A 15,442-nucleotide genomic window follows, 5' to 3' on the forward strand; every position below is an offset into this window, starting at 1 on the left:
AGATTAGTGGAATACCTTGGCTCGACCGTAGCCCTTGCTGATGGAGACTATAATTTTCACAGGGCGGCCATCCTTATGTCCAGTCGCATCACCAGTGTCGTCTAGCAAAATATCTACAGAATTCAAAAGAAGCCATCACTACGGAATAACAGTAAGTGAGAATTGCTTCCTGTCCATCTTTTCTCCCTCCTACAATGTACTGATTGTGCAGCGGTACCTGCTTCTCATGCTAACCCACTATCTGTTTAAAAATCCTCAGCTCTCAGTGATCAAAAGGATGAGTTATGTGGTGGGACTAATATTTCAGTTCGAGAATTTATTTATGCTTCCTAAGGTCTTTACTTAAGCGTTGGGTCATTGCCTTTAAGTGAAACGATGAGGTTTACTTTCTTAGACAGATCTTGATACTACTTGAGTAACATACAGGCACCATTATGACTGTACCACATTGAGAAGCAATCCATTTTCCTATTCAATGAATGCGAAGGTTCTGAGATGCGAGTGGCCATCAAATGAAACACCTTTCAGGCATTTGGTACAAGATACAGTTGTGGTAGCCCTCGCTGTATACCTATCATTATCAGGGACGGATATTAAGCATGTTATTAATCCTGGCATTATACATACCCACGGAAACATGCTACTCATTGTTCTTCTGTATCCTGTATACTAACAGCTTCAAGACTAAAATTCTGTTTTTAGTAATATTCTAATAGTTACCAAAGTATGCTAATGCTTACTTGCATTAGACTTTAAATGTAATTAAATGTAATGCAAGTAAGCATTAGATTTAAAATGTAATTAAATATTAAAATTTAAACTATGTTATAGCAGATAAATGTCCAACTTGGGGGAGTGGTATAAAACCATCCCATGTATTTCTCGCTTTCCTTTAGCAATGATGATATTATTGAGTCATACCTAACACTAATAAGAAGATATTATTCTGTGGATAAAGATAATGCATGTGTCTGACCCAACTGCACTAATAATTTCACATGGATAAACACCGTGATTATCATCATTATCAGAACAACTGATTAAGATGACTCCTGAAAAAGGAATGTTGCTATTTTTTGTATTTTTGAGACAGGATCATATTCTCTCATGGGCTAGCCTGGAAATCATGTCAACCTTCATCTTCCGAGTGCTGGGAATACACGTATGAGCCACCATTCCTTCCTGCAATGACCTCTATTATAGCAATAACAATTAAATGTATAATTTCATGCAGGAAGAGGCAAGAATTACTTAAATATCATGTAATTAAGAAGGAACTTTTAGAGATATGGGATATGTTACAGATTTGGTCCCCAAAATTGCAAGAGAATCTGCATAGCCACATGTAAGACATTGAGGGGCACTGCCTCCAGTTGGTTTTGTTCGTTAAACAAAGTTGCTGGGCCTGGGCAGGGAGACAGAGGCAGGACTTAAGGATTCCCAGGCAAGGGACTGAAGGGGCAGAAAGGCGGAGAGCTGCCATGCTGGGAAAGGAGTACAGGCTTATGCCTGAGAGATGCTGGATAGAGAACGTAGTCTTCATGTAGGTACTGGGGAACTCAGGCTGAGAGGGCTGCAGGTCTGGGTCTGGGGCAGCCAAGAGAAAATATAGGTTTTAGTAAGGAATATCAGAAGGAGAGTGTTAGCCAGGGGGAGGTTTGGAAGGAAGTGGCCTAGTCATTGAGCTGTTTAAGGCATATTAAATTTTGAAGTGTCTTGGCGCTCTCTCTCTCTCTCTCTCTCTCTCTCTCTCTTTTCTCTCTCTCTCTCTCTGTGTGTGTGTGTGTGTGTGTGTGTGTGTGTGTGTGTGTGTGTGTGTGTGTGTTTCATTTGGGAACCCAGAATATTGGGAAAGGTAAAAGGAGCACACTCATGGGAATGATTTGAGTAATTAGGTTCAGCAGCAGGTATATAAAAATTTCACTCAAAAGTTTATTATTATTATAACTATCACTATTACATATAGGTTGAATTTAGGGCTTTATGAATTCTTAGTAAGTACTTTACTATGGAGCTCAATCCTAGTCCATTCCTTCATTGGAAAATTCTAATTTATCAAAAATGATCTTTATCAGAATTTAACTAATGTCCTAGATAATATTGTCAATCTTTTCTTTTGTACCTATTCTCTTAAAAAATAGAGTGTTGCAGAAGTATTTCTAGTTATTCTTTAGCAACCAAAAGGATAACTAAAGGGTTATATAGTCTATGGAGCATTTTAGAATGACTAAAATAGAATGAAATTCTCAAAGGATATAAATGATTGACATTTGAAGGGAGAGCAATGCTTATCACCCCGAGCTGGTGCTTATAGAATGCACATATAATACTGAATTATAAAACTTATCCCACCAAGATATATTAGATGCTAGCTTCATAAAATTATTTCTTAAGGTTTGGTGGAGTGTACCATTGGTTGCTCATATTTAAGCTCCTTGTAATTCACAACCAAACTTCCTCTTCAGTCTCTTGCTCAGCTACTCATAAATATTCATAAATATCAAGTAAATATTTAGCATAAAAAGGAAGTAATCTGGACATTGAAATTCATATCAAAGTAGAAAAAAAATAAATTTCTTTTCTTCTCTGGATGTATGTTCTCAACAAAGTGATTTCAGAATGTGCTGGAAATAAACCAGGAGGCGAAATAGAGAGGAACTGACAGGACAGAGTCCTAGATTGATAGAACTTCCTTCAGGAGGTGGCACTGGGCGTAAGGCCAGGAAGCTGACAAGCTCCAGGCAAGCAAAAAGCCAGGAAACATCGGTTCAGTCCACAACAACCACAACAACAAAAATAGCAGAAAGGCTAACTACTCGAGGGCAGCCCAAGATCAGGAAAACCTTGCCTGTCTCAATATCCTCACACCAATGCACACAATAACTAAAATGTATCCTAGGAATTCATTTATCTTTGACTATTTAACTCAATAGTGCTGGGGAGACAGGGTCTGGCCTGGAACTAGCTTTGTAGACCATCTGGCCTTGAACACTCAGTCTATGTCTTTCCATATCACTGGAGGCAACAATTCCCAGGAGAATACAAGCTCTAGTCATGAACTCTCTGTAATCGTTTAGTAGAACAATAAGCTACCGTCCCAAATGGTTAAAAGCATTGTTTGTCTAAATCATTAGAACTATTAGTTGTTTTTCTGTATATACTGTAAAGGAAAGTACTTCCACTGTATTTTTTTATATTATGAAAGGCTGTCAAAATGCAATTTTAAATATTCTGACTTTGAAGATGTTATTTAATAAAATTGTAATCAGTTTTAGAGCATTTAATATCACTTTTGTATATTCCTTCTTCTCCTCCTCAGATCCTTGTGCATCTTCCCGTGATTTGGGGAAACAGTTCAATGTATTGCTTCTGACACTGTTGTCTCATTACCCAGAAACGTGTATACCATTGGTTTCCAGTGTCATCTGGTGGTTGTGCCATGCAATTACCACAGACACCCATGTAAACAATTCCTAAAGGAAATTCTATGTCTGTGATTGAATGCCCCAGGAAGAGTTTTACCTTAAAATTGAATTATACGTCAGATACAAAGATGAAATTATGTCATATGATTCTACTTGAAATCGAATCAGAAGTGTGCCCTTGTCCTATCATTTGTATGCTGACTACAATAAGAGGATCCAGCATGGTTTTCCCCTTTGTTGGAAATTTAACAGAGCTACAGAATGGTTGCTACGGCAGCACTATGCTCTCTAGCCAACGCCATGAAGGTGAGTGCAGTCAAATCTAGAAATTGGCTCTGGACAAGGAAAACCTCTATTAACTGGCATGGAGTTATTATTGTTATATTCACGAGCACCAATCAGCACAGAGAATGTTTGTTCCCATTCATCCTATTCGCAATCAGAAGTACTTCACTATGTTTTGTCTTTTTTTTTTTTTTTTTTTGAAAACTGATAACAAAACTACATCTCTAAGATTCTGTATTAGAGAACGTTCTCGTCAAACCGTAAAATAAAGTCCCAGGCCTTGGGAGGCAGAGGCAGCTGCAGCATTGAGTGTTCAAGGCCAGATGGTCTAGAAAGCTAGTTCCAGGCCAGACCCTGTCTCCCCAGCATTATTGAGTTAAATAGTCAAAAATAAACGAATTCCTAGGATATATTTTAGTTATTGTGTGCATTGGTGTGAGCATATTGAGACAGGCAAGGTTTTCCTGATCTCGGGCTGCCCTCGAGTAGTTATTAGAAGAGTAAAGAATAAACTTGTGGGGATCTGAACAAACTCACCCACACACTCACACACATGCACACACAAACAGGCATGCAGGCACACAGGTATTCATGCAGGCACTTATTCATGCGCGCACACACACACACACACACACACACACACAGGCACGCAGGCACACAGGTACACAGGTATTCATGCAGGCACTTATGCATGCACACACACGCACACACACACACACACACAGGCACGCAGGCACACAGGTATTCATGCAGGCACTTACGAGTGCACGCACGCACGCACAAGCGCCCTGACTTACCTGAGGTAACAGACTCTGTGATGTTCAGGTTGTTGAGTGAAAGCCCTAAGGACTGGCGAGAAGAAGAGGAGGAGGCTGTGCTTGAGGACTCAGAGGGGGGCCTGGCGGGTTTAGCTGTGTTTCCGGTCTCCGCCTTCAGCCGGTCATTTTCAGCCTTCAATATTTCAATCTCATTCTATTGTGAAGATATAACATGTAAACAGCATTTGAGAAAATGACAAAAATTTTATAACAGATCTAATATGTATGCTTGTTAAATACTATGGTAAAATGTCAAACAAAATAAATTATGAAAACACGATTTCATTCCAAAGAAGAAGAGAGAACTTGTTCCTCATTTTACCTGCATGGGTTGCTACATTTTCCAACACAGACACAATTACTAATGTCATTATTTGAGGTACTGGGTATCTTACCGGGTTCTCACACAGATAAAGCAAATGTTTTACACTAAGCTATATGTCCCATCCTGTTGTTAAAATATACTTTTAATAAGTTTTAAGGATGTAGCTTGATATTTGAGAGATTGCCTTCTAAGGTCCTACCTCCAGTTCGCAAAACTGCCAAAAGGGAACAAAAATGTGGTGAAGAGATGGCTGAGGAATTAAAAATAGTTTAGATTCCAGCACAGATGTAACAAACTGGGATCCTGTGTATACGTGTAAAACCTGCCCCATTTTACATGGGGGCGGAGTGGAGGTGAAGGCAGGGAGATCCCTGGGACTTCCCGGCTTATAGGTTAGCTGTTCAAGGAGAGATCCTGACTCAATGTACTAGGCAAAGAGTGTTAGAGAACCCTCGACCTTCGGACCTGTCTGCATATATACTGCTGCACACGTGTGTATATACACTCACACATACAGTGTACATGCATTCACACATACAGAAAAAATAAATCTTAAAAGAATGTAACTATTTCCTAAAATTTTTCCTTTTCTTTTTTCTTTTTTTTTTTGGGATATTTTATGTATTTACATTTCAAATGTTATCCCCTTTCCCAGTCCCCCCTCCCATACTCCCTGCCCCTTCCTCTATGAGGATGCTCCCCCTCTCACCCACCCACTCCCACCTCAACACCCTGGCATTCCCCTATACTGGGGAAACGAGCCTTCTGACTTTTTAAAACTATTTATGTGTGCATATTTGTTTACACACGTGTGGGTCTGTGCTCCTGAGTGCAATGCTTCTAGAATCCAAAAGAGGGGGCAGATCAGTGTAAGCTCCTGCAGTTTCAGGAGTTTGTGACCAGAGCTCTTCAGTGTTGGTTGCTGAGCTCAGGTTCTCTTGAAGAACAGAGCACACTCTTAGTGCTGAAGCCACTCAGGAGCCCCAGTACTTATGGGGATGGGGAGATGAGTAGGGTTGGGTTCCATGAAGGCACATTCATAAAGAATCAAACGTTTTTTTAATGAAAAATCATATTAGACTTTCCCAGGAAAATTATACCAGTTGTACTGTTTTGAATTCATGCAAAGTAAACAAACCAAGCAAAGCAAAATTACAGATGAGGTGATTTAAATTTCTTAAGCATCATCCTAGCTAACAAAGGGGAAAGTTTGTGTTTTGCAGAGCAGGGTACTACACTTCAACAAACCACAGAAACCTTTCTGTCATCCTCTACGGCAGTAAGCAAACCCACTTAGCATTAGGCTTTTGTCTTTCCAGAGTCTGGGGAGCCATTGCTGCTTTATAGTAATAAAGTAGAAATGGTCAGAGCAGTGTTGGGGATTTAGCTCAGTGGTAGAGCACTTGCCTAGCAAGTGCAAGGCCCTGGGTTCGGTCCCCAGCTCCGAAAAAAAGAAAAAAGAAAAAAAAAAGAAGAAAGAAATGGTCAGAGCACAGACCCTTTCAGAACCTAAGACTGCAGATGCTTCTGAAGGGACAGAGGCTTTGGGGTAACAGACAGCCTTCGGAGTAACTTCTGCTTCTATAACCTAAAGCTTGTGATGAACACCTCAAGTTATTGTCGTCATCGTCATCATCATCATCATCATCATCACCACCACCACCATCATCATCATCGGTTTTTGCTCTTAATAGAAAATGTGTAAAAGTCAGATTTCAAAAGAACCTCATTTAAGAACTAACACAAAGGTAGCTGGTAGGAAAGGAAAGAAGCAGAGATCATAGCAGTTTCTTAAACCTCAGCTCCCTGCTTGAACCATTCACTTGTCTTCCCAGTGTATACTGAATAGACCCCGAGTACACGTGGCCTGTTTGCCCTCCCACTGACAGCCTAGATTTGAGCAAGTCCCCCATTTGGAATTAACAGCTGAGCTGCAAAGCCGGCAATAATAAATTAAATAAATAAACAAATAAGCAAAAGACTGTGTTTTATGGTGATTTTAAAGGTAGAATTTGTCACCTAATGACTACGAGAAGAGAAAAAAAAGGCTGGCTTTTTATCTCTCCATTTTTATCTCTTGAAAGAGCTGCTGCACTGACCTGCATCCGGTTCATGGCTTCCCGGATCTGATCGAGATGGTGAGCGGAGCTGAGGGCCTCCAACCTTATATCTGTTAATTTTAATTCCTTTTCCCTGAGCTCGCTCTTCAACTGCAGAATGATCTCGGCCTCAGCCTCTGTGCATTCACAGATCCTAACGGAAAAAACAAACACAAAATTGGTGGTCAGGGTCAGAGGATCAGGAAAAGGAACGATTCTTTTAAGGGCTGAACTTGAGTCTTATCCATGAGGTATAGGAATTATTTATGGCTGGCAAAAGCTACAGAAAACAGAGAGAGAGAGAGAGAGATTTGCCAGCACTCGTTCATGGTTGGAAACCAAAAACAGCTACTTTTCTTGTCACCTTTTTGTCCTGTTTTCTGAAGTGTACAAAACAGTCTATTAGTATGGAATGGAAAAGTGATCTTCAGACTTGCCTGGTGGCTGATATGGATAGAAGTCACTGGTACATATCATTGTGTATTTGTCAAGGGGCTTAACCCTCCATTTGTAACATGAAATTCTCACTTCTAAAAGCCAAATCATTACACTCTCAAAATGTTGATTTCTTCCTTTATAAAACTCTGCAAACAATAACCTTATTTGCTGCTATGCTGTCATGCAGCTTCCGTGAAAATCCAATATAAATATTGTAGAAAATAAATTACAGAGATTAGTTTTGGACATTTAAAGAGTGGATGGGCGTTACATAAACTTCCTGTTGGACTCAGAAGACTTAGGCGAGCACAGATAATGAAGCCAAACCACCAATTTCAACCCACGCTGGCAGCCCGGCTGTAAGCTATCTGAAGGTCATATGCACTATAATCTTAGTGCTTCGCTTGGGTTTCATAGACAGTTACACTAGAGAAAACCTGTCAAGAGATTTCTTTATATTAACCGACAACTTTTCCATTCCCAATATGAAGACTTAGGTAGTTGATCACAAAATGACATGGTATGCATTTCCTTATATAAGTGATGGGATCATCTGGACCAAGAATAGTGATACTGCTTTCTATGTCATGGCACAAACAAGAAAATGCACATTGGTTAATACAATGTATAGAATTATCTCATCAATTACGTTTTACATGCTGTGGGTTTTCCTTCTTTTACTATCAAAATTTGGGTACCATAGGGATGTCACACTATCAAATGCAATCAAAGATAATTGGATTTTCGGGTTGGTTTTGAGGAAGTTAATGTTTAGTTGAAAAACAAGGAACTACTTGAGGCTGCATCCCATGCAAATGATTTTTTTAAAAGCCAAAAAACAAAAACGAAACAATAACACCAACCAAACCAAGGCTAGGTTAGAACCTGCGTCGTCACAGTTTCATGCGACACACCGTTTTTACCGGGATCTATGCTTGTAGATCACAGGGCCATTTTTTCGTTTCTTGGGTGGCCAGACAAGGGGTGACCTGCACGTATGCACAGTTAGACAGACACATGGAAAAATGCAAGTAAAAAAAAATGAATGAATGATTTAGAAGAGTGAAGAACGAGATTGAAAAACAGCAGATGCTAAGAGAAAATAAAAGAGAACCAACTATTGTCCACCATTCACAGCAAGAATAGAAACGACTGGATAGAGACAGATGTTGCGTCCGCGAGAGTGAACGTGACTGTATTTAAGATAGAGCCATGGGCCTGGGCTGAAGTCGATTTTCAACAGTAGGTCAACATTCTACAAAGGGAAGCGCTTACGCTGAGGCTGACTGAGAGGGCTTCATGGACGAGGAGCCACTCTCGCCAGCATTGTGGGGTAGCTTGGGGGACGCGGGCAGGGACGAGTCTGTCAGCTCTTCAATGTCCGAATGCGAGGAGGGTGGCTTGGTGGACTTTTTCTTTCCAAAGGCTTGCTTGAAAGAACTTCTCAGCTGCAAAAGGGGGCAGACGGTTAGGCTTTTTTGTCATCTGAACTTGGAGGGATCGGCTTTGGGGCGTTAGTTTGCAGGTGCCGTCCTAGCCACTGCCTGGGGTCAGTATATGAAAGCAGAGCTTTAACAATGGCAGCACAGGATCCCTAGAACATTAAATGCTGTGTTCCGTGTTTCCCTTTTGTTCTTGTATTAATCCAGCGCAGCGCAAACATGGAGGGCTTTTAAATAGTGCAAGGTCAAGGGCAATGGCCGTCAGAGCACTCATTTAAAACTAAGTACCTTGAAGGGATCTCTGTTCCCAAGTCTTCTCTCTTCAAGGCAATTTGTTTTAAATGGCCACTTTAGCAGTACAATCAAGTTATATCCTGCTGACAGTACAAACTTAAAAAGCAAAATGAAACCAAATTCACCTAAGACTTCATTAATCGTGATTTTTTTTCTATTCAAATTTCCAATTCCAAGACTATTCAGAAACAGAATTGGTATCCCCTACCGCTCTATTCAGAAAGTGTTTTTTACTTCTCTTTAAAATTTGAGATTAAAATGAAAAGGCACAAAGGAAAGACATACAAGGTATTCTGATTTCTAAAAGGTATAAAAGCCTGCTGCCAAAATGAATAGCATTCATGCCAAGGTAGGGCGTTTTGTATAGATGCATGCCAAATGTCCACCGCTTATATTCACCTCACTTCCTCTAGAGTTCACCTTGCAGAAACATGAAAGAGTGTGGAATTACAAATCAAGGGAATGAAGGCGGATCAGTATTTTAAAATATTACCTGCATAAACATTTTTTTAAAACAAAAAGATATTTGTTTGCATTATTCACAGAGAGCACCAGTAAAAGTCTCAACCAGCTTTGAGTTTAATCGGAGGTTATGTCTATGTGAATGCTGACTTGCGTCTCAAGGTTATTGACAGTAACTCTGTTCCTTACTGTCCCAAGGTGTTTGCTTTTTAGTGGCTGATTAACATCATCATAAATTATCAATAAACATTCCCAGTAAATTTAAAAAATGGTTCTTTTAAAGATCATTTTCTATGATCTATCATTTTTCTACTATGATCCATTTCCGTACTCCTACTATGCTCTGTTGGATATGGTTCCACACACACACACACACACACACACACACACACACACACACACACACACACACACACATACACTCACATTCACACACACACACACACACATACACACACTCACAAACACACACTCACATACACACCACACACACACACACATATACACACACTCACACACACACACACACACACACACATACACACACACTCTCACACACACACACTCACACACACATACACACACTCACACACACACACACATACACACACTCACACACACACATACACACTCAAACACACACACATACACACACACACTCACACACACAAAACACTCAAACACACACACACATACACATACACACACACTCACACACACATACTCACATACACATTACACACACACACACTCACAAACATATAAACACACACTCACACACATACACACACATACACACACACTCTCACACACACACACACACACATACACACACAGATACACACACATACACACACTCACACACATATACACACACATACACACACACACACACACACACACACACACACACATCACACATACACTCTCTCTCTGCTCTCTGTCTCACACACACACACACACACACACACACACATCTGTTATATAATATATATAGTTGGTTTCTTATGGGCTGGTGCTTTATTCACTCTATACTCTGTAGAATCCAGGGGTTGGGAGGACTAAGGTTTCAAGATTTCTTTCTTTTTCTTTACCACCTCCAATCTGCCTTTCCTTCTCCCATCACCATATCTACCATCATCATCCTAATCAACATCTCCCTCCTCTTCTCCATCATGATAGTAACATCCTGCTCTTGGTCCTAGCTCCAGCATACGTGCTCTTCACCACCCTGTCTCCCTAATCTTAGGAGAAGTAAAGGGGCTGACATGCTGGTCCCTGAATGGGGGGCCCTGCCAGCAGCTGGAGATTTCTAAAGTCCCCCAAGAAAGAAAGCTAAGTCCCTGACCCATCACTGGTTCTGGATGTGATGAGAAAAAAAATAACTTACCCAGTTTTTCTTCTTCTTTTTCTTGGAGTCAGCATCATTGCCACTGCCAATGCTGGAATGGCTTGTGGCACTGTTGATACTAGAAACGCTTTCAGAGGAGTGCTGTCTTCTGATGCGGAGATCTAGAAACAGACAGAGGGTGTCAGGTTCACTCAAGGTCTCAGGCTGGAGACACAGGGTGTGTGGCTCTCCAGTTCAGCAAGGCTTTCTATGGCCCACTCCAGTGCAGTTTGGGCTGATCTATTCAATAGAGTATAGCCATAATTATTTTCATTAACGGGGTTGCATACATGAACAATCAAATGATATTCTCAAATAGGCCATTGGCTCCAGTGGTTTGAAGAGTTCTGAGTTTAGTCCCAAATGGAATGGCTCTGCTCACGACTTTTACCGATACCTGAATCAGACAGCATTTCCAAAAGGACTTATTTTTTAAATGATTAGTCTCGTGGAGCAAATGGAAATTTACAGGATGCCAAGGATGAGTTCTGTCTTCTTAATATTTGTGCTATGAATAAAGTCACCAAAGCCAATTCATTAACTTTCCACTTCACGGAATCAAACCAGGTTAGTGCCAACGTAATCCTTGTAAGCCGTGCAAGCACGGAATCTCACAGGTGAAGTGCCAGGTGAGGAACATGCACTGCAAAGACGTTTTATAACTTTACCAAGATTAGTCTCCTGGGATTCATAGCTACTAGGCCTCAAGATCGAAGGTGAGCCTTCTAATTCTGGATTGTAGTTCATTGCAGAGATAGTCAAGTCAATAGCCAGGAGTAGCCATTACATAAGGTGTGAAGAATAACCTCCAACAGACTTCTAATCAAATAAAAATGGTCTCATACATGTGTATGTGTGTATGTGTGTGTGTGTGTGTGTGTGTGTGTGTGTGTGTGTGCATGAATGTATGCTTAATTTCTCTATAAACAAGAACTAAAGTAGGCTCTTTGTAAATCAAGCAGATCATGAACTTAATAGAGTACAATTCTTACAAACACATCCCTGCTCCCTAGCTTGACAGAGAATAGTAATACCAAAAGCAATGCTTAGCAAGCTCCCGATATATTTTACTGCTAAAGCAACAAAACATGTTGAACTACAAAATATTATCTTGGTATGATGTGATCATTGGTGCTACATTAGTTCTGATATTTATTACATGCCTGTGTGATAGTTCTAGAATGTATGCATTTCAGCTTAGAGAAGAAATGTGGAAGAGAACAGCATTGGTATTGACTATTTTACAAAGGAATCAACACATTCCAAACAATTGGCTTATAGCCATTAGATCTATCAGAATTAAAAGTTAAATGAAATCTTATCATTTGTAACAAACTGCTATGGTCAGTGGAACACTAAGAAAATTTATAAAGTAAAATTTGCTTTTAGAACGTTAGTAGAAATATATTTAATTTGCCTCAATGTAGATTAGCCTAACCAGTAAACACTCCAGTGGAATTGGTAAGATGTCAAAAATTGCTAGATAGCATTTAAAACATTTCCAAAGAAATAATAGCACGAAATGAATCTTGATCCACTTATTAATTTAATAAGGAATAAGGACAGCAGATGGCAGTGACCTGCAAATGATTGCTTTGTGAGCACAGTGCAAACAAGTGCATGTGTGAAAAGGGAGATCTGAAAACAAATACATATCTTCATAACTTCATAGTCCACACAAATACCAGCGCTGTATTAGCATTTCCAGCAAGGTGATCGCATTGGAAATTTTATAGAAGGATACATTTTAAAAAATTCAAAAAAAATCACTGGAGTTTGATCTCTTATAATATTTTTAACAGTAACTATAAAATAATGATTGTATTTAAATAAAATATTAACAACATTAAACCTAGACCGGTAAGTTCATGGGTGAGGCTTTCATTTGACATCTTTCAATGTGTGATGCAGGATGACGCTCATTGTCCGTCTCTGCTGCTGTTGACCGTGAGCCTACATAATGGGTGGCATCTTTTAATGTGTGGTACAATATAAGGTCCATGCTCCCATTTCTGCTGCTGTTGACCATGACACTATGTAAACAAGGTCAGGTTTTTGCTACATTTCTCCTAATAATGCTCACGAATAGATCAGGTAAGTGCCGAAGGGTTCTAGAGTCTTCATTCTATTCAGAGTTAATAAACCGTGTTCCAATTCTCTTATAAGGACGTGATTTACAAACGTCTATATTTCTCCTCGTTCATTTCCCATTCTCATCCTCTGCACCAGCAGCGCCCGGCTGAAGAGAGCGATACCACTTAACTGCGCTACTCGAAGGACATCTATCAAGCTACTTATTTTAAAACAAGGTTATAAACAGGAGTTAGAAACCTCCTTTTAGAAGAAAAAAATCACCCTTGATACTGTCCTTTAAACCTCTCAGTAGATTCTAATTTTAATGAGAACAGAAAGGACTCTGGCTCAACAGGACTCTCAGTCCACACCCCTGAGGACTTGCACCCTCAGCACAGTTCTACACATTAAATCTCACGTCCTTATTTTTCTCGCATGAGAGTCATTAAGTCCCCCATCTCCTTTTGTGCTCCCAGGTCTCCTGGGAATGTTCTTCCTTAAACGACTTTAGATTTATTTTTTGAATCGTCTCTTAAATGCAGATGAAATGGAAAGTCCTCTCCTGCCTATGCAATCTATAGTAAGCTTCCTTGTAGTCTCTGATTTTCTCATACTATTGATCGTCATAGACCTGTTCTGATGTGCGTATTTGACTACATGAATGAGTACAGACAGTCGTTTTTATCTGTTTTTCACAGAATAGAATTCTGAAAGGAGAAAACTGCATTTACTACTTCTTTATTATTCTGTTATTGTCTGTATCGAGCACCTGGTACAGAGCACAGTAGACTGGAGATAATAAATACATGGGGTCAAGTGGATTCAACCTAACTGTTCATTGAACATAGCCATATTCATCTACTACTGCTCTAAAAAAATGCTGTTAGCAATGATTTTACACACACACACATATATATAATACACATCAAGTGTGTATGTACATGTAAATATATATCCGTATATATATTTGAATTATAGTTGATAGTTAAGGGAAAACTCCTATAGACTGATATATTTGAGTAAAGAAAATTTCCGCAATTTTAATTTTCAGCCTTTTAATATTTTTGTTACAGTTTTAGTATATTCATGAGTAATTGTACACGCAAATATGCATATATTTTTATTCCTTTAATTTAAACATATTGTAAACCACTCGTTGCTTGCTCTTTAATATTTACTTTCTCCTTTTATTTTTAAGATACAATAGGATACCGAGTACAACAGCCTAAATATATTTAGAAGTAAAGACATATCTTTTATGGCAGACTCACCTATCAGACTGGTAAACAAATAGAGCATATTAATATGGAGAAGAGGAGAAGCAAGTTAACAGGTAGGATTTTGCCAGTTGGGCCTCTGTAAAAAGTGTTGCCTCGCTGCATATATTTATCTTAGGGTCAGATGTCAAAATGTAGAGACTGTTGTAGTTAAAGTGCTTCAGAGACAGTGTTTCATGCTTATCACCTCAAGAAACAATAACAGAAAGTTGCATGGCCTGCACCACTGGTTACTTTACCAAGCAACATCAGCTGTCAATAAAAGATGAGCGACACATTTGTATTCACAGAATTGAGTGTCGTTTCAATGTTTTAGAAATATAAATCCTTCTATATGGTCAAAGTTCCACTTTTGACAGTTTTTAAAGGTGTACCATTTTAATACTTTTTTAAATACATCTGAATGAATTTGGACAAAACTTATTACCTACTCCCACTCCCTCAAGCAATGAAATCCCTGTATTTGAATTCCAGCAGATACATTAAGCTACCTGTTGCCTAAGATAAAAGGAATCCTTCCAGAGAGTTTCACTTCAGTGACTTGTGTTGTATTAAGGAAAGGATTAAGCCGTTTTAAATCCCTTCTGGACCTATTGACGACATGAAGATTTAGAACATAAGCTGCTTTATTACAGCTCCGAGATAAACCTTAAATATGCAGCAATTTTCCATGCAGCATAAAAATCAACTCCTGGACACGAAAAGTTGCTGAATCCTTAACAGACATAGCATAAGAAAAATGAGTCTGTCTTTCAGAATAACTATATCCCCTATGTACTTTTGGTAAATTTAAATTCCACGGTATAATATTTGATTTTGTCATTATTTTCTGTAAACTTTGAAAAAGCCTCCTGTCTGTATAGGCTATCACCACAGTCCCAATGAAGGGTAAAAGACTTGATAGTATAATTCAAGAAAGGAAGATTTATAACGTTTAATGGATGGACACAGAGGGAATACCATTTTCAGAATTAACAAGTGGGGAAGGATATCAGAAGTAAGCAGGCTGCGATAAGAAATTCCGGATAGAGAAAATCTTAATATGGGAAGCACTTGCCAACACAAAAGCAACCGACAAAGCCAAAAACAAAACATCAAAACACAAACACCACCA

General features: G+C 39.3%; 1 protein-coding gene across 1 annotated transcript in view; it reads right to left on the minus strand.

Annotated features, from left to right (window-relative positions):
* Nav3 (neuron navigator 3) overlaps positions 1-15,442 on the minus strand; it is a 528,911-nt gene that overhangs the window by 25,877 nt on the left and 487,592 nt on the right. Inside the window, exons 25-29 of the mRNA XM_032912252.1 lie at positions 10,979-11,100; positions 8,666-8,838; positions 6,953-7,106; positions 4,508-4,682; positions 16-113 (exon numbers count right to left, since the gene is read on the minus strand). Of these exons, the coding sequence (XP_032768143.1) occupies positions 16-113; positions 4,508-4,682; positions 6,953-7,106; positions 8,666-8,838; positions 10,979-11,100 (722 nt within the window). The remainder of the gene's footprint in view (positions 1-15; positions 114-4,507; positions 4,683-6,952; positions 7,107-8,665; positions 8,839-10,978; positions 11,101-15,442) is intronic.

This window comes from Rattus rattus, chromosome 1 (genome assembly GCF_011064425.1).
Source record: "Rattus rattus isolate New Zealand chromosome 1, Rrattus_CSIRO_v1, whole genome shotgun sequence".
Taxonomy (NCBI): Eukaryota; Metazoa; Chordata; class Mammalia; order Rodentia; family Muridae; genus Rattus; species Rattus rattus.